At 40.1% G+C, this 19,968-nt stretch overlaps 4 protein-coding genes across 5 annotated transcripts; 1 reads left to right on the top strand and 3 right to left on the bottom strand.

The window, feature by feature from the left end:
* Positions 1-1,204: 1,204 nt before the first annotated feature.
* On the bottom strand, positions 1,205-6,376 carry LOC108595361 (Fanconi anemia group I protein). Its single transcript, XM_017980585.1, has 12 exons — positions 6,266-6,376; positions 5,757-6,211; positions 5,459-5,694; positions 5,295-5,404; positions 4,693-5,235; positions 4,530-4,639; positions 4,208-4,473; positions 3,819-4,153; positions 3,426-3,766; positions 3,044-3,375; positions 2,230-2,986; positions 1,205-2,177 (listed from the first exon to the last, which is right to left on the bottom strand). Exons 1-12 carry the CDS (start codon positions 6,359-6,361, stop codon positions 1,436-1,438), a joined length of 4,323 nt encoding a protein of 1,440 aa, XP_017836074.1. The 5' UTR covers positions 6,362-6,376; the 3' UTR covers positions 1,205-1,435.
* Positions 6,377-7,488: 1,112 nt separating this feature from the next.
* Positions 7,489-8,846, bottom strand: LOC108597146. The gene is made up of 4 exons (XM_017983540.1): positions 8,768-8,846; positions 8,533-8,710; positions 8,213-8,468; positions 7,489-8,151 (listed from the first exon to the last, which is right to left on the bottom strand). Coding segments are annotated over exons 1-4 (789 nt in total). The 5' UTR covers positions 8,770-8,846; the 3' UTR covers positions 7,489-7,798.
* Positions 8,847-9,104: 258 nt separating this feature from the next.
* On the top strand, positions 9,105-13,240 carry LOC108597145. The gene is made up of 6 exons (XM_017983539.2): positions 9,105-9,183; positions 10,283-11,682; positions 11,801-11,933; positions 11,991-12,133; positions 12,190-12,534; positions 12,594-13,240. The coding sequence occupies exons 2-6, from the start codon at positions 10,320-10,322 to the stop codon at positions 13,148-13,150; spliced, it is 2,541 nt and encodes an 846-aa protein (XP_017839028.1). The 5' UTR covers positions 9,105-9,183; positions 10,283-10,319; the 3' UTR covers positions 13,151-13,240.
* A 2,724-nt stretch (positions 13,241-15,964) lies between these two features.
* Positions 15,965-18,058, bottom strand: LOC108595660 (mitochondrial sodium/calcium exchanger protein). 2 transcript variants are annotated; one of them, XM_017980936.1, is made up of 5 exons: positions 17,967-18,058; positions 17,699-17,916; positions 17,019-17,643; positions 16,430-16,960; positions 15,965-16,372 (listed from the first exon to the last, which is right to left on the bottom strand). In XM_017980936.1, the coding sequence occupies exons 1-5, from the start codon at positions 18,054-18,056 to the stop codon at positions 16,133-16,135; spliced, it is 1,704 nt and encodes a 567-aa protein (XP_017836425.1). In that variant the 5' UTR covers positions 18,057-18,058; the 3' UTR covers positions 15,965-16,132. The 2 variants fall into 2 exon arrangements, with proteins under 2 accessions (XP_017836425.1, XP_017836426.1); XM_017980937.1 differs by having other exon boundaries at positions 17,699-17,895.
* Between the last annotated feature and the right edge of the window lie 1,910 nt (positions 18,059-19,968).

Below are 19,968 nucleotides of genomic sequence, written 5' to 3'. Positions count from 1 at the left end.
AATATTTTGCAATTATAAACATAAGCAGTTCTATTAATTACACTAGCTCTCAAAGATTTATACAAATTTTTCTGCCTTTGGCGCTCTTTTCAATATTTTCTGATTAAATTTCAAAAGAATTTTTTTCGAATTTATTGTAAGATGCCATAAATCAAATTTCATTAAACTTTAAATGAGCTTCAACCCTTTGAATACAATTGTTCTTAAATCAGGTGTTTTATTTGCTAGCCTGAAGCCAGCTGCCTCCCATGCCCACCCACTACAATTCTCATTGCTCTCTCAGCAGCGTAGCTCTCACTTAATCGCAGCAGCTCAGAGCGATCGAGCGTATACGAAATTTAGAGGCGAACGAGCAGCGCTCTCTCAGTAGAAAACTCATTTGCTGATAATAAACCAAGAGATCATATGTGGGTGTGTGGGAGGCTAGCAAGTAACCCAGCAAGCCAGACCCCTTGCATTTCAGTTGTGCATGGACTGCTGAGGAGTAAACATGCAGTGAAGGAACTTCCAGTATATACATTTTTTTTATTATTAATAATTTGAGTTGTTTGAAAATATATTTTATATTATATTTTATATACATTAATTGATTGGAAATTCAAGTCTAAGAACATTTTAATCCCTAACATTTATATTAATTGATGCAGACATTTGTCCAACTGCGCTATTCAAACTATTCCATTGACTTGCAACAATGACAACAATTAATTGTCGCTTGCATTGAGCATTAAAAAAGATTTCAAGTATCATAGAAAAATTAACCAACAATAAAAATGTGCGCTATAGAAAGTGCCGTGAAACAAACGCAGCAAGTCAATTGAACATTTGCTAGCCACAAAAACTAAATACACACCACCACTACCCCTCAGCACTTTTAGACGCTGCATTAAAGCGCGCTGACCCTTGACACCCAAGCCGCAGTCAGCAGGAGGGTAGCAAAAGAAATTCAAGCCCCCCCTGACTTAGCTACGAATATAAGATAGAAGTTTGTGCTGCACATAAAACCTGCCGCGCATTTAAATGATGGTCAAAAGTAAAAACAGTTGGCAGGCCATCAGCAGCAACAGTTTCCAGCTGCCGGCAGCTTTCTTTTATTTATGCCGTTTTGAAGAAGCTAGAAACACATCAAATTTTGGCAACAAATTACATTTGATGCATGTAATAAAAAAGAAAGAAAAAAAAAATTGGGCGTTCACACCGCATTTTGGCCTAATTAAGTTTTCAAGTGCAATAAAATGATGGCTACACTTGCGTCTATTGCGTGCGCGCATCAAATTTGCGCCAAAAAGTACATAAAAACACAAGTTAAAAACTTAAATGGATTTGGGGCAGCAACAACAACAACAACAGCAACATATGATGATGATTATGATGCTGAGCCACACGCGTGAGTAACTGCGACTACGGTAAATCATTCAAGTTTGGGATTACAAATTTATTTCTTAGTGGGGCGACCACGCCTACGTTTGGGCTGTGATTCGTCCGCATCGCTGGCAGCAGTGGCGCGACGTCGTCGTTGCGCATTGCCAGCAATTGACTTCACTATAGGCAGTGGCTCTGCTTCCTGCTCCTCATCGCTGGCAGCAGTGCGTCTTCGTCGTTGTGCTTTGCCAGCAGTTGGTTTCACTGCGGGCTGTGGCGGCGGCTGATTCTCATCCTCGGCTTGCTCCTCCGCATCGCTAACAACAACGCGGCGTCGTCGTTGCGCTTTAGAAGCAGCTCGCTTCACTGGCTGTGGCTGCTCCTCCTCTGACTCCTCTTCATTAGCACTCTCCTCTTGTTGCTCCTGCTCACTCTCAGCTTCCTGCTCCAAGCTGCTAGCAGACACTTCAATTTGACTGCTTTGCGAGTAAGTGCGTTCAATCATATCACGCAGATCGCCCGATTTTATATTAAAATCACGCACAGCGCCCAAATGCATATAATTTGCCAAACGATCAATGGATTTGGCTTTCTTCGAAAGCAATATAACATGCTTATTAAAGCTTTCCATTGCCAGTATAACTTTGGGTATGTAACGCGTTTCGCGCAGCACTTTGGCGCGCTCTGACTGCGGCTTACGCTTGCTTGCAGGCTGCTGTGCTTGATCGTCCAGTATGTTGTGTTCCACATAGGCAATTAGCTCATATATATTAACAGGCAGCGGTTTGCCTACATCACGCAGCAGCAGCTCAAATCTATGCAAATAATAACATTAGCTTGTTAAAGTTAAATAAGCTAAAAACTTACTTAGTGCTTTTAATGCTGCCCTCAGCTGTAGCGCAGCTTAAATAATGTCTGGCCAGATTCTTCATAGTAGCATATAGTTGTATTAGCAGCTTCATTAGTCCATCCATATGGCTGCCCAATGGTATGCATACATTTGTTAGTTCCAGCAAAGTGCGTGATATTAAAATCATTTGTGTGCATATAGAACGCACCAAAGCATCCAAGTTGCCACGCCAATACACACGATCTGCCTCAGGCACTACATTGCATTTGTAGCTTAGATTATTAGCTTTTACTATAAAATAGTCCACATCTTCCATTTGCTTTTGCAGCGCTGCATACAAATACTGCAGACAGCTGCCAACAGTTTGCATGTTGAGTGACTGCAAGCCCAAGTCTGGCGCTGTTTCCACATCATCGTTTTGTCTGCCCAGCACAGCGCCTATTTGTCTAGCTATGCTATCGAAGAAAGCACCCGAATGTGTTTTCTGACGTTGCGTAAAGAGCAAACGATGTACTACTGCCATATTGGCATTTGGTAGCTCATAGCTGCGGCAAAAGCTAAGCAGCCAAGTGTAGGAATCAATTGCAGCGCGCTCCTCATAGCTAATATGATCATAAAGCAGCTCTAGCGTTTCCAGCAAATAAACTGGCAGCTTGGCGCCATATGCATGTTTGGCTATAGCATCATCGTCGTCTTTAGGCTCCTTCATATACTCATCCAGCACATGCTGCAGCACATAGCTTACTTGCTTCTGCTGACTAATGACAGCAAAATCTGTAAATTATGCAGTTTAATAAGCCATGCTATGAATTGTAAGCAACGTTAACTAACCAAATCCTTTGACAAACTCATTGAAACGTTTGTAGTAAGTTACATGCGCTGTATGCACGCATTCCATAAAGCATTGCGCCGCCAATGCAGCGCTTTCTATATCAAATTCACGCCATAGCGCGGGCAGGCGTCGTATGCAGCGTTCATAAACCACCTTGGCTATGTCTGTTAAAAGTTTGAGCGTGCGTTTGCTATACGACAATTGCTTAAAGTCCGGCTCCAAGCGTATAGCTTGCACCTTTAGCGCTGCTAGTTCCAGCACATAGCGCACTAGCGGCTCATAGCTGCGCAACGCTGTGGTGTGAGCTGCATCCGCAAATGGCACCAGATCGCTGTAATTAATAAGCTATTAAATGTTAAATTAAAAGTTAAGTTAACTTACTCATGCAGCAAATGCAGCAGCTTTTCTATTATAGCTAAATCCCATATGTTGTCTGGTTGCGTGCAAATTTGTTTTATTTTAGCTGCACTAATGCTTTGATTAGCCGCAGCGCTGCTGTCATGACTTAATGGCTGCTTAAAATGCTTTTGTGACTTTTTAGCTGCATCTGCCAATGAGTTTAAGCCCTTAAGCAGTTGCTGATGCTGCTTAAACAGCGGCAGCACTTGTTTTATAGCTTGATTACTGGGCTTGGAGCTTAGCACTGCATGTGAAATGAGTCCCTCTATAAGATTTAGCTGCTGTTGCAACAGCGCGCACTTGAGTTGTGTAGCTGGCGCAGACTGCAGGACAAAAATGTTAGTTTGTTTAACAAAACATATGCTTAACACTTACAGCTGCTTCCAATGGCAAACGATTAGCTACCAAACGCTGTGTGCAAAGCGTTAGCAAACGTTGCATTTCGGTAACATCACAACCGTAGGGCGCACGCTCAAAAATAGCCAAACAATAGGCAAGAAACTGCACTAGGCGTCCTAGATTGTCTTTAAGCTGCAGCTGCTCATGCTCTTCGCTAACCATTTTATCGTAATGTATGTCAAATTTGCAGTCCAAATCATCAATTACTTCATCCTCGCTGGGCGTGTCAAAGAAGCTGCGAAAATGAAAGTCTGCAAATTGCAGCACATGCGGCACCAGCTTGGCATTCAACTCCACAGCGCGTTGCAGATCTACAAGAGCACAAACAAGTTAATAAAAAGATGCCAAATTGTTGCTAAACCTACTCTCATAGAGCGTCAGACGTATGTCCAGCGGTTGTTCAAAGCAGCTACGCAGCAAGCCTATGATTTCCAGCGTAAGCATATCAAAGTTACGCTGCGGATTGTTGCGACTGCCCAGCGTTATTTGCGTCATCATGGAGTAACCAGAGATGTTGTGCTGCGTGCAGAAGCTGCTAGCGTTTTGCGATTGCCTAACCGAGTTGCTATTGTTGAGCTGCTTTAGTATCATGCAAAAGCCAAAAATGGCCATGCAACGTGTGCGATAGTCTCTGTAAAAGATTGAACATATGTTAGATACTATATGCAGCATAAAGCTTAAGCTTACTTGTTCATAGCCTTGCGTAGCACATCGATTAAAGCATCACGCACGCGATTGGAAAGCTTAAGCAGCGGTAATATGAAGTTCATCATGCGCATAGATTGCTCGCCAGGCAGCTGCAAGTCACATATTTTAATTAGTTTATCTTTTTCTAATTGTTAACACTTACCCATAGAAAATCCTCCATAACTATCGTTATAGTGTCTAGGCACTCTGAAACTGTATAAGTATCCGCTACACTTAACATGGTTAAGCATTCGGAAAACTGATTCTGCTGCTGATCCACAATCATCCACTCTGCAATGCGTTTAATAATGCCCTTGCCAAATATGAAACGTCTGCGTATAAATTTAGTCAAAAATGCAATTGCCAGCGTATTTAGTTTGGGTGCATTTTGCGCTTTAAGCAAAGTAAAAGCTAAATTAACCAAGCCTGGTGTAATAACATCCTTGCCATCCTTATTTTGATCTATAAGCACAGTAAACACCTGCATTAGATCCACCTGCTGGCCCTGCAACGTATCGCGACACCATACAGAATAGTCTGCCAAGCTGCGTTCATCCTCGTTGTGCTTTATAACATTGCGCAGAAAAGGCAACAAAATGCTGCTAGAGAAACGCTCAGATTCAGGATCACGATTTACAGCTGTCATAGAGATTATAGCGCTGAGCATAAAAGGTGTAAGTATAACATCAGGCATGTTCTGAAAGTTCTGCACACATAAAATGTATAAATTACTAATTGTGCAACAACTATAAGCAATAAACATACTCTTAGCATAATGGACACATGCTGCTCTGTAAGCAAGTACATAGTGCAGTAGTTTAAATGATACAACACAGTCTCCTCTGCCTCTAGCAGCTCCTTGTCCGAATAGGCATCTGCAGTTAGCAAGCATTAGTATATTTGCTTTGAATTGAAGTACGTTTTCTTACCTATGCTATCGAGATCTGTAGAATTGCTGCACATATCCGAGAACAAACGCTTGTAGTAGTTGCGATGAAAGTACTTTTCCAACGCCAGCAACGGTATAATCAACTGCGCTGCTGTCTGACACATGGAAAAGAGTTGAAAGCAAAGCGCTGGCAGCTCCATGGGCGATAAATCCTTAAGTGTGCCAGCAAATTTACTCAACACAGTCAAGCGTTCGCTAGCGCTTAGCTTTAGCGAGCTGTTGGATTAAAATTACAGTTAAGCAGCAGTTTTCACTAGGTTAAGCCAACTGTTACTCACCTAAACATATTCGCTATGGGCGTAAGTATTGCAGTTGGCCAGCGCATTGTCAATAAATTGCGAACACTGCTATCTCTATATTCTCGTCCCGTCATAACAATTTCATTTATATTAAGCTGCGGCTTCTCCATTAGCACAAGCAGCGCCTCTGGCAGCAGATCCTTCCAGGTTACGCATTTCGCATCTCCCGCACGCATATCATCCATGCAATGCTCTACAATCCAGTTTAATTCATCTGCAGTAAATGTAGGCAAGTCCTGACAGAGACGTGTTATCGAATCCACACTCTGCTTGTAGCTGACCTCCACAGCTCGCAGTCCCCCCAAGAAACATTGCACGCAGGTGAAACGCTTCTCCCGCGTTTCCACACTGCTGTCATTCAACGCCAGCAACAAATAGTTCCAAAAATTAATGCAATCGTTCCGCGTTAGTTTGCCACGCAATGTTTCTGTTAACTAAGTATGAGTTTAATATTAAAAACAGTATTTTTTAATGTTGACGCCACTTACTTGCTTTGTTGTTGTTTCGCTTATAAGCTGCCGCAACTCTGTTAGTTTATTTTTCTCACCAAGCTGGCACACACGCTTGTCGAAATCCAGCGACATGTCTATTTATTATTGTTTGAATTAGCAGAAATTCAATTATAATTTAAAATTAAAAATTGTTCCACCTCTTTGGCGCTGTTTCGCTGCTAGGGATGCGCATTCGAGTCAGTAACTCGCTTATTGAGTTCCGCCAAAGTAAGTAGTTCACGGAACTGAACTCACTTGTAATATTCACCAACCATTTAGAACACTTAACACACCAAACTAAGATATAATTAACCAACTAAATATCATATATTTTATAATTCTTTCTCTTTTCCTATTCATTGAATTAATAAAAGGATTATTACATATTAATTTCGTAAGCCTATCGATAGTTAAACCAAGCAAACGATATATCGCAAAGGTATTTGGCGCCAAATAATGTGCATCCCTGAAGATTTTGCGCGCAAAGAAAATATTTATATGAAAACTTTACATGACATTTTTTCTGATCCTACAGAATATATTGAAAAACTGAAAATGCCAATTGTTTCCTATTCTTTTTATGTTTATAGCTACAGAATTTCAAGGCAATCGGACCAAAAACATTGGAGATATAGCGTTTTTTGTAGATTTTCCACATTTTCCGAATGAAAATCTTAAATTTATTTATGACTCCATAAAGTTCTTCATAATATCTATGTTGTGTAAAAATTTCAGCTTTCTAGCTCTTATATTGTAGTTTTTGATTTTTATGAAAACTCATTTTCAGCGCAAAGCCCTGTGAATTTCTTATGTTTGTAGAAGATGTTGCGCAGTTTGCGCATTTTGCTGTTCAAGCAAAAACTATTTATTGTTTATATTTATAGTGTGCTGTTATTATAATTATTTTATTTATAATTATCATAATTTATATATATAAGTAAAACAATTACGAACACTTAATTATGTATTTAATTTATTTTTAGATGTATACATGTGCATATAAATATAATGTACGTACTCACAAAAATAAATACATATTAATAAAAATTGCCCGCACTTTGTAATTGCCGGTAATTTCTTTATAATAATAATAATAATAAATACATATTAATATATTTGTATGTTCATAATATGCATTTTTAAGCCCATACAATTCAAACACAAGATTTTTGTTATTATTGCAATTTTATAAATTTTATTCTGTATAAGTTTCGATCTGGCTTTCATTAATCCCCTTTTTTGCAAACCAGGCTACGCCTTTGGTAAGCACATCCAAAAAGCAACGGTAAACGCATATACTCAATTGGAAGCGCAATCCCTTAGCAACAACAATTAAGCAGGCAGTTGCCCTCTCTCTCTCTCTCTCTCAGCGCTTTTTCCCATTCTCCCGCTCTCAACAGAAAGGCAAGGAAGTTTTAGGCGCGAATTCGCGTGTGAAAAATTATTTAAGAACAGGCTCCGCATATAAACTGACTAATATTACATATATTCTGACATGCTAAAAATTTAAATATGTAAGTTTAAAATACATTAGTCATTGCATTGCATTTTGAGCACAAACTTTTCCATAATAGAGTTGAGACGCTTGCGCTCTTTAATTTGTTCATGCATCAAATCAGCAATTTGTGAGCCCATGGCAAGCAAAGCCTCTGTATTCGCCTCAGTGCGTTCAGCATTTAATCTAGTTTGTTTGTTTAAATTTCGCAGCTCCTTGACAATGTCTTTAAGTACTTTGTTGTCAGTTTCCAAGGAGGCAGATGCAAAACTATTAAAGCTATCATGTTCCATCTTGCGTTTTTTGGCGCTTCTTTGCGGAATGTACTCTTCTTCTTCATCCTCGTCTTCCTCTAATTCTTCTTCAGAGCTTGCAGCGCCCTCGTCGTCTAAAAATGTAAGTATTTATCAATGTATATATGTATGACCTCTATGTTTAGAGTAAGTTACCATTTTCAAACTCATCATGATCTGTTTTGATATTCTGCAAGCGCAAGCTGTTGCCACTTAAGTCCTTTTTATCTTTTCCCTTGGGCTTGGCATCAACTGACGTATTAGCCACATCATATAGATCAGTTATTGTAGCTACTGCATCTTCCAAGGGAGTCAGCGTATCTTGGTACACTGCAGCCTTGCCTCTGCCATTTGGGTCCAGTCTATTGCATGCAATTTTCCTTTTTATGAAGAGCTTCCAATCCTTCCACACCTAATGCAAAATACAAAAATGAATATCACACTTATTCAAAGTAAGAGCTTAAAGTATAACTTACACGTCTCCATTCTGTCGGATCTTTGACTGGCGGCCCAACACTGTTTAATTCCTTGGACAGCCGCTTCCAGGCAGTTTGGATAGTCAACTTATCGCCTTTTAAATTCTTGGCTATCTGTGGGTGTCTCTCCATGAATGCTATGAAAATAGCATCTTGTTGTGGTGTTCTATGCTTGCCCCTGTAGTTAAATAAGTTTTTAATTAATGGTTTAAATAATTTGCAAGAATTTATTTACATTTTGCTATTTGTTGTGAGTTTTGCAGCTGCGAATGTGCGGTATTTATTAGGATGTTACTGCTGCAAGTATTTTCAAGTAACAGTTACAAGCGTTCGTATATTTTCAATGCGTGCAAATTGTGGTGGCCGGCTAATAACTTGCAGCTGTTGCCAAACTTGATTAGGCGCGCAATCGCGTCAAAGCGGTAAGTTTGTGCTACTAATTACAAATTAAATTACAAAGAAAATACTTCAGTAAACATTGGGCAGACAACATCGTTTTGCACAATAGTCGCTTTGCCGAGGGACAGTATTATTCACCCAGTTTACTTTATCTTATCTTATCTACATGAGATTACAACACTTTACTGAGGCAGTGCGTTCTGTGCCCAAAAAGCGAACATTCAGTACGAATAGTTTAGCAGGTGGAATAAGGTGAATTAAACTTTGAGCGCAGTGTTTGAAAAACAATAGAAATTTGAGCTAGCTATAAAATGTGTCATACTTTATAAGAACTGTTGTAATTCATTTATAAAATATAATTAAGTTTATGGTTAAAAAATAAGCAAAGCACAAAACGTGGTTAAACGCTTCAACTAAGAACTAAGAGTGTGTTGAAACTAAATGCTAAACTAATTTAAATGTTATCTTATCGCAGTGCGTAAAATCGCAGTGAAGTGAAGTGATTAAACAGAAAACTAAACGCTATATACAAAAAGTATATAAGTAATATGCCATGTAACACTTAAAGAAAAAACCGTTACATTTGTATTACAACTGACTCACGCGACTTAAGGTGTTGACTTTACTTTTGGGTTGAGCAATAACTAGAACAGACTAACTAACGTTAAAGTTATAGCGCCAATCAATATGTAGGAGATTATAGCAAATTCTTGCTGCAAACTGATAATAACTGATAACAGATATTGAATGTGACTATTATTTTTATATGCCGTTATATATCATGGCAACTTGACTCACATATATACTTACAGCGCATTTTGTGGGTCTACAAGATAAGTTATGACATCAGCTTTGCTGTAGTATATAAAGGGGAATCCAAGATATACACGAATTAGCTGGAAAATTGTTTCAATTAGTTGTAAAATCGTAAGCGGAAATGACGCATAGATTGAATGATAGATTGATAAGATGTTGATTGGGCATAGTTTTGTAAAGAAAGTAAATAAACTTTCTTTTTACTATTTCCGCTCAAAGGGGCAGCGCGGTATTTCACAGGAAAAATAATGACTTTACACAGTATGAAATTATCTGATCAATAGTCGGACTACAGCGACACCTGTAAGCTACAAAAATGTTGACTGTTCTCAATGTTTATTTAGTGATAAGCGATAAACAGTGATAACAAAAGCTTACACTTGCGCGTAAATCAAACAGTTGATATAGTTGGGGTGCGGTCTTATCGAGCTGCTGATTCAGCAACGCAAAGCTTTAATTCCTTTTTAGGCCATGGTCAATAGTAGGGATTTTGTAACTGCTTTTGGACCTGCATTAATTATTTAACTACTTGCAGCTTCCATTTACAACTATAAATAAAACGATACGACGGCATGCGTTTAGCAATATATCAGGCGGCTGCCGTCTGCCTTGGGCTGAGTCTGTTGCTCGGCTCAGTGCAGGCGCAGGAGAATGCACAGCTGCAGATACCGCCCTCGCTGATCGAATGCTACAATACCTCCTACTTTATGAATCGTGATAATCGCTTGCCTGCCAATATGGATACGCTAATATCGTTGATAGAGAAAGTGGAGAATAGCTACACAGCTACAGGATATACGGTGGATATGCGACAAATTGCAGTAGCGCTGCTGCATCGCTTCAGACAGGATGGCATAAAGCGTGCGCCTGGCGTCAACGCAGTGCCCGGTGTTATACCCTACAGTCCCACTGGCTTTCAGTTTCCCAAGTTTCGCATACTCTTGTCCAGAATGCTGCCTGGCAATGCCAACAATTTTCCAAACAATTCGCTGACCAGCACGGAACGCTGCTCGCTGCACTTTATGCTCTCCAGCACGTTCGATACGCGTCAACGTGGCGATGAGAATACAGTGTGTGGACAACTGTCGCAATATCGCGCTCAGCGCTTGCCACGCGGCATTAAGAAGCAGCTGGCGAGCAACTTTATAGGCGATGCTGAGTGGCTGGATACAAGAGAGCAGCGCCAGCGCGCAGGTGCAAATTATGTGCAGCATGGCGAGCTGGACTATGAAACAGACTGGGCTTGGTCTGGTGATCAGGGCACGAGTCAGTGTCCAGTTGAAGACGGTGTGGTACGCACGCCTTGGGGCACTGTATCCGCGGGCACAGTGATCGCCGGCATAGCCACAGGCATGCAGCAACAGAATATAGCAGTAAGCACGCTGCTGGGTCTTAGCAAGCGCGTGCGCGGACGTGGTCCACAATCGCAAACAGGCACCACACAAGTTGATAATCGTTGGGCTGCTACACTTGCTGGTGATCTGGCTGAGGTTACTTTGGTACAAATGCCTGCTGCTCAAGCTGGCGCTGCCTCTGTGGGCGCTACTGGCGGCTGGAACGACACCACCTTGCCGCATTGGTATTTCCTGTCGCAGCGCACTAACCTGGAGGCTACTGATGCTGAAATACGCGGCGGTCTCGATGGCCTGATACTTGCTACAAATATTAACAACTGGCGCACACAGGCTTCCAACATGAAGTTGTCGCAGCTGCTGCGCATGTACTACTCCACAACTGGTGTGCTGGGCTCTGGGATTCAAGCCTGCAGTCGTCAGCAGCTGTTTCCGCAGGTGGCGCCTTCGCAGCAATTGGCGCAGCAAACTGGCGCCTTTGCTCAGGTGCTGGATGAGGGCATGCAGCTGCGTGTTACATTGCAACCGGAGGCTATACAGTCGTTTGCTACTGCTGCCTCGCTAGCTTTGGTCTCCTATGTGCGTAAGTATCGCAGCTCTTTTGTGGAACCACTTGGAACAGCTAGTCATAATTTTAAAGCTTAGACTCTGTAGCTCTTTGTGTTTGTGCGTGTTGCTTCATTATGCTTTTGCCTTTGCAGCACAATCCTTGACTGATGTTTCATGCACGGCTAGCAACAATCAGGATTTGTCGGACATTATAACGCCCATGACCAATTTGTTTGTGTTCTTGGATACCTCCTGGCCTTACAGCACTGTAGATGATTATCTAGCGTAAGTGGCAGGCACTTGGTATTTGGCTTATTGCAATTCTAATTTATATATATATAGCTATGTGCTGCAGCATCTGAATGTTCATCCTTACGGCAGCAGCGTTACTATATTGTCTGCTTACGATGGCAGCGTCATTGTCAATACTACCAACTATATAACCGATGTGTATCAACAATGGAATTATACTACACAAAATCAATGTAAGTTGCTACGCTGCTTAAATTTAAACTCTTACTCATCTTTTGTATATCGATAGATCAACAAGGTTTCAATTTGCCCAATGTGCTGCGTAAGGTACAAAATCTCACACAGCAACTGCTAATTGGTGAGCAAACCAATTCCAGCGTTGGTGGACGCTCCTTGGTGGCTTTGATTATGCCCAATCAAGGCACTGTTAACGATGGCGACTCGAGCTATGCCACTGCAGAGCTGCAGTATATATATGAGCAAATACCCGATCTGCGTTTTATTTACTACGCTGGCGGCAGCATACAACGCTTTAATAGCTTTGTGCGCAATCCACAGCTGGACATATTTTCGCTGCAAACAGGCAGCGCTGTAGCTACGTCAGCAGCGCCCGTAGCCAGACGCATAGCCAAGAGTAAGTTTTGCTCATAGCGCTGCTTAGCTCAACAACTTAATACGCTTTTATTTTAACAGTACCGCGTCGCATTATCAATCCACGTTGTGGCTCTACTTGGTGGACCAACAACTGGGGCACAGATCAAATGTATCAATATGTTAGTCCTGGCACCGTAAACTTCTATCGCGTTGCCTCCAACTATTTCTTCCGCGCTGGCACCAATCGTGTGGTCACCATACAAGCACAAAACGGCGGCAGCTTTACTATATGCTCATCACGCAGCAATGAATGGCCCATGCAAAATGCCACCTACAACAACAATAACAACAATAACAATCAACAAAACAATGGCAATCAAAACTGCGCACAGATTAGCGGCAATAGCTTTAGCTATGATCTATCTAATGCCTGCAATGGCTACTACACCATTACACAATGTCCGCCCTTGTATCTGTCTGTGCAGCCTGGCGCTATAAATACCACATCCTGTAATCAAAACGAATGCCAGACGCCTGCTCAATGGCGTTATATGGTTTCTGTATCCAACATGGACTGCAAGAGCGGCGTAGCTGGCTTGGCGGCCAGTCTATTCACCTTGCTGCTGGCTGCGCTGCTGCAAAAGTTCTTGCAGTAGCTTGTGCTATGTACAAAAGCGTGACAATTCCAATAGCAGAGTTCAAAAAACACAAAATTTAATCAGCATAAATTATTATTATACATTTTTTTATTTAAGTTGTAAGTTCAAGTGCCAATTGTTAATAAACTACACACTAGAACTAAATGATAACTGCACGCTAGACTTTTTTCAAGTGGTTCCCTTTATGTTTATTATATTGTTTATATAACTAATTGCTAACTTTCTTTACAGAGTATATGGATTCGTTTCAGTTTCAGCATTATCCAGATCCATCCAACTTGACTACTATAAAGACTGATATATTTGTTTTCGTGGACACCAACTGGCCCTACAACTGGGTAGTGGATTATGTAGCGTAAGACTTGCAATTCTTTTAAGCTTGCCATGTACTCATTTTCCTCTGCTTTTAGTTATGTTCTCCAACATCTCAACATACATCCTTTTGGCAGCAGAGTAACGCTCTTTGCTGCTGCCGATGCTGCTTTAATTGTTAATACCACCGACTATATTATAAATGTTTATCAGCAATGGAATGCCACTACGCATAATTGGCGTAAGTTGTCAACTAAGCTACAAACTGTTTAAGCTTAACCACAGTTTGCTTACAGATGCTCCTGGCTTCAATCTGCCCATCATACTCAACACACTCACTACGCACGTTGAGGATTTGTTGCAGCTGGAACGCTCTACAGATAATCTGGGCGGACGTTCGTTAATCGCGCTGCTAGTGCCCAGTCCCACCTCCTTTGTGGATGAACAGCAGTACAATTACTGTCTTAGCTACATGGAGCGTCTTCGTCAACGTTTGCCCAATCTACACTTCATTTATTATGGCGGCGGCGCTTTGGTGCGTTTCCATGACTTTGTACGCGAGCCCAGCAGAGATCTATTGTTCTTGAACACCATGAAACCGCCAGAGCAATGTGGTGCTCCAGTTGTTAGACGTCTGCGTCAAGTGCCGCGTCGCATTTGGAATCCACGTTGCTCCAGCAATGGCGTCATTGTTAACTACGGCATGAACAGCTTGGTGCAGTATGCGCGTCTGGGCAGCATTAACTTCTATCGCCTGGACTCGCTCTACTTTCCCTATAGAGGCAGCATGCGTTATCTAAAGATCACTGCCATTAGCCAGCTTACGTTTCAAGTTTGTTTCTCGCGCAGCATCGAGTTGCCGCATCGCAATGCAAGCTCAGAGCTGCGTCCAGGTGAAAGTTGTGAATCTGCAGCGCCCTCTGCTGCATTTAGTTACGATCTTACAGATGCCTGTTTTGACTCTGACTTTAATCCTTGCCCGCCGCTTTTCTTTTCAGTCCAGGCTCAGAGCTCTGGTGCTGTCTCGTGCACTGAGCCCGCCTGTCAGACGCCCGATGAGGCGCAGTATGGCATAAGTCTTAATAATCTTGGTTGTAGTGGCGGCAATTTTTTGAATTTTTCAAAAGCTCTGCTTTCCATTAGTTTAATTTGCTTATACGTTAAGTTTAAGTGTTTAAGCGCCACTGGAGTACAAAAACAGAACTAAAATAAATTTATACACCTAGAAAAATTTTGTAATCTTTAGCAACTTTTAAAATCTGTTTTAGTCTGGACACGTGTGCTAACGAAATGTTATATTTGGACACATATGTTAAAGAAATGTTAAATGTGGTCACAGAAGTTAAAGAAATGTTAAATCTGCACACATATGAAAGAAATGTTAAATGTGCACAAAAATGTAAAGGAAATGTTAAATTTTCGCACATATGTTAAAGAAATGTAAATTTGGACACAGGTCCATTTTTAACATATTTAACATAGCTTTCTAACATAACTTTGTATGATGACTTAATAACATAACTGTGTCAATTATTGTACGATGCAATGTTAATATTACATAGAATTCGTTAAGCTCCAAAGTTATGTTAAAAAGTTACGTTAACATAACTTTGTAACATGTCTGTTTAGCATTACTCAATCATATTGCACCGCTAGATGGCGCACATACTGCCTTGCGACATCTATTGACAGTATGCCATAGTAGAGCGTTTAGTTTACACTAAAAGAAATCAATTTTGTCATCTGTCATTTTAATTTTAATTCCCAAATATTTATCTTCATAGAATGTAGCTTACAAATTTATTACTTTACTAATTTATTGTTTCATCAGTGAGCCTAAAGATTTGACAATTATTTAGTGTTATTTATGTTAAAATTCTATTAATTTATATAATTGGTTATGTATTTTAAATATTTAATTAAAACTTCGTTAACAAATTAATGTAGCAGTTAATTCAATTAAAGTCGCCCAAAGGATGCTGCTCTTGCCACAATCGCCTGCCACACCGCATGTTGACTTAACGTGTTGCCAAAACGTCTGCACTGATTTACACAATTCACATTTTATTTTTTATTTTTTTTTTTTTCGCACACTTTGTATGCTTCACACTTTATGCATGAATTAATGTATAATGCAAAAAGGTTTTAACAGCAGCAGCAACAACCAACCAGCCAACAAAAAATAAAAGAAGATAGAAATATGAGCAGAGCTAGAAAAAACTCACAACTCACTTTAATTTAGCAAATGTCAAAATATGCCAGCATCCTTTGCTACAATTGTGTGGCTGTAGGAGTCCTGGCACGTCTCTGACTTGTAACATTATTTTTTTTAATAATCTAAAAATCTTTTGAATGCCACTACCGAAAAATTTGTTATGGCAAAACAGAAAATTCATCAATTCCTTCCATGCTTAAGCACAAGCGAACTGAGAATTACTTGCTGGCGACGACGACGACGACAACCCCCAAAAAAAACGCCTACACTTATTTTTGGCTTTTTTCGATTTTTTCTATTTTTTGTTTTTGTTGGCTTGGCACCAAACCAAATTTAAGCACAAAAGCGCTTTTGTTCAAGCCTGACTAGAGTTAACAAGTGCTAAGAGTAAGGGGCGCATATTTTAATCGAGCAAAGGCGGCTTAAAGTAAATTGTGTGCTTAAGATTAGATTTAAGCCCAAACCTTTTTGGACTCAAAAGGTGGCAATATATAGTTAAAAGCACCAAACGAACGTAGCCAATCGTGTGAGAAATAGTAAATAAAAGTAAAATATGCCATATCCATGGCTAGCATATAGAAGAAAAGCGACATGCGAAACTCATAGCCACTCATGGAAATGTGCAAGAGCGAGCCAAAGCAGATGAGCAAAAAGAATACGTTGCATGTTTCGGAGCTGGAAGAGACCAATATCTGAAAAAGAGAAAGCATTTAGTTTAAAGTGAAGAGTTAAGCGCGTGAAGCAGCTACATAGTTATCCTTATAGCAAGATTGCAGCACCAGCAGCGGCACAGCTGTGTATACCGTATGGGTAATCATGCTCATAGCGGAGCCATAGGCAGCATCCACCATATTACGATCCACCAGATACTGTAGCACTATAACTTGGGCGACCATTTCACCGGAACACATTAATGTGAGCACAATCGCGTCCGGATTTTGTTGAAAGCGCATGCAAAAATACTGATAGATCAGATTGTCCACTTCGGTGGACAATGTGTTGAGGGCGCAGGAGCAAATGATCATGCTGATGACGCAGAATATGCCCAAACCCAATTTGCTGGGCTCCTGCAATGTTTGCGTGGTACATAAAATAAAAAGACACAGCGACCAGCTGGTAATGACAATGGACATAAAAACCGAAGCAGGCGGATGAATGCCTATGAAGATGAAGGGCAACACAATGAAGCTAAAGGCAACGACGGGCTTGCACCAGCCGGACATATCACGACTGTGATCGATAACAGGCAATATATGCGCAGCAAGAAAGTAAAACGGTGACTGCAAGGCACATAATTAATAAACGATATCGATAGATGGCGCTGCAGCAAAAACTTACCAATACAATAACCAGCCAGTGATGTGTTTCATTCATATTTCTAAATGCATTCACTGTATGCCACCAAACTTGCCAACGCTTGAGATCTCTACGCTTGGGCGTTGCATACTCCAAGTCCTCTTCGCTGGACACTTCGCTATTATTATAATACTCTTCAACTTCCAACTCTTCTTTTTGCTGTCTACGCACATGTTGATACGAAACAATCAATGAAAATATTATTACAACTACAAATACGCCCAGAAATGTCACCGCATTCAAACGCAACGAATGCGAGTCTACATAGGGTAAATCATCACGTCCGTATAGCTTGTATTTGACTTTCACCGCCCAGAACATGTAGACGGCGCCCAGAAAGATGAACAACAAGTTGGCCCAGATCAGCAGTCCACTCACGCGATATCCCAGCATACAAAGCGGCAATATGCTTACGGTAAAGAAGCGCAAAATTTCGCCCTCCAATTGCGAAAACGACAAACTAAAGTGTATGTTGTCGTCAGCAATGCAAGCAAGCGCCGCTTGCAAATAATCAGGTATGAATAAGCAAAAGCCCAGATAAACAAAGCTAAAGGTGTACTCCGATACGGGCAGCAGTTTCATCAAAGCAGTAAAGTTGGGCATTAAACTAAGCAGGCAAGTAATTATTTTTATAGCTTGCCTATATATTGGTTGCCACTTACAAATACTTAACTATCATATACAGCAGTGCAAAGAATATGCATATATAGAACGCCACTATAAATATATAGCCACTGTAGAAAGGCAGCCCCAAATAGCAAAACAGAAACTTCAAATGATCTATAAAGTGCACATAGAATCGACAGCTGTCTGTGTTTTTTACAAAAGTGCACATTTGACTGATGTTGTGTATAAGATGCTGCGGATAATAGCAGTAGCTCTAAAATATATAATTAAAGTTAAGTATTAAATTGTTAAATTGTTAGCTACCTCATTGGACAGATCCACAAAGGAATTATCTCTTTTCTGCCGTCTTAGCCCATTAGCGATGCTAGCGCGTTGCAGGTGCCTTAATAACATGACTTATATTTATATATATATTTACTATTTAGTTATGCAAATGTATGCAAAATGATTCTACTTAATTTATATATTTATATATATTTATATTTACTATTTAGTTTAGTTGAAGTAGTTTTCAAAGTTAACTTTTGTATCAACAAACAGCATGTAAATAAAGTAGAACTAGTATTAATAACTAATTATAACCCAGTTTTGATTAGGCTGCTGGTCTACTATTTATTTATTTATTTAATGTCAACTATGTACAGTCGACAATAAAAGACAAGGATTACAAAAAATATTTAATTTAAAATTTAAAAATTATGTAAAATTATGTATTTGTTTTTAGATTTGATAAACTTATAGATTGGGAGTGTTAAACAGACACAACATTCATTGCACTGAAGATAAATAAAATTATTAATATGTGCTTTAGCATTGACTGTCGACATTAAATAAATAAAATAATAGAGCTGTAATGCATATGAATTTATTAATATATAAATTCATATTTAAAGCGCTAAAATAAAGTGGCTAAGCGCTAAGCAATTTATGTTTTCAATTTCGAACATCACTGGACTTGCCTTTTAGACACCCAGGCTAAGACATTCCAACCACTACCCCCACTTTCCTTAAATGTAATGTCAATCGTCAAAAATAAAATATATCTCCTAGGTTAAGCTATACCAGAAAATTTAATGATTGTCCCTGTAGGGACAGACTTTAAATAAATACTTACATAAAAAAAAAATTTTTCGAACATCATAGCTAATGTTTTAAATTAAATGTACTCAAATTGTAGTTATAGCATAACTTGCTAACATTGATTATTAAATATTAATTAATTACATATAAATAAACAATAGAAAAATATTCAACAATTGCATACACAATTCAAAAATTCATGCTCATGCTCATTATATTGCCTGCTCGCTCGTGCTTAGACGAATGCAATGCATGTCCTTACGATTACCGAATGCCCTTGGGCATATGAACAAGCGCTGCATTTGCCCCTACACAACAAACAATGCATATACATGAGCGTTAAATGAAAATGTCATGCAACCAATTGGCAACACCACTGACCTCTGGACGACGACAAGAGCAGGACAACAAAGGTGGTGGTTGCATATTATGCAGGACGCCCCTCGCTGAAAGGAGCAAACCGGTTGGTTGTTTGGTTGGTTGGCACGCGTCTCAAAGCCGGTTCTGCAAAAATGACCTAAGGTCAGTTTTAATGTTGCGTTAAATTGGACGCGGCCCATTAACAAATTGATTAGCTTGACTACATATGTATATATAGCTCAATGGTCACTTGATTGCTGCTGCCAGCGCTCTGGGTGGTCAGCGTAGGGAAGTTAATTGTGTGTGTGTGTTGTGACATGGCTAAGCGGCTAACCGAGTGGACAATGCAGCAAACTGGTTTCAGTACGCTGACTGGAAGGGTTTGCTTACCTTTGTGTTGACTTGCTTGAAGTGTCATCTGAGGCGTAATCAGTGAAACGTGCGCAAAAAATGAAGAGCCCACCTCAAACTTTTTTGCTATTTGTTGCCTACGCTTTTGCGTTTTCTATGCCAGCGCACAAAATGTTGTTGCTCTAGTATTTTTGCTGCTGCTAATTAAGTGCACGTTGCAACTGCGTGCAGACAGGCGTGCAATCGTTGAATAAAAATTTATAAATTTTATGCTACTTTAAAAATGTTGTAGCCTCCACTTGAGCGTCAGCTGCAAAAGTTAGTAGCGCGTCTGTTGTGCAAGTGACGCGTTAACAACACGCCCACACCCACAGACACACACACACACACACACACACACACACAGCCACATTTGTTACATATGAATTCATACACAGACAATTTCGTACGCTGCGCGCTTAAAAGCAGGCAATGCTTTTTTAATCGAGCGCAACATTTATTGCCACATTACGTA

This window comes from Drosophila busckii, chromosome 2R (genome assembly GCF_011750605.1).
Source record: "Drosophila busckii strain San Diego stock center, stock number 13000-0081.31 chromosome 2R, ASM1175060v1, whole genome shotgun sequence".
Classification (NCBI taxonomy): domain Eukaryota; kingdom Metazoa; phylum Arthropoda; class Insecta; order Diptera; family Drosophilidae; genus Drosophila; species Drosophila busckii.
Note: the sequence above shows the minus strand (reverse complement) of the source record. Positions and strands in the feature narration are given on the sequence as shown.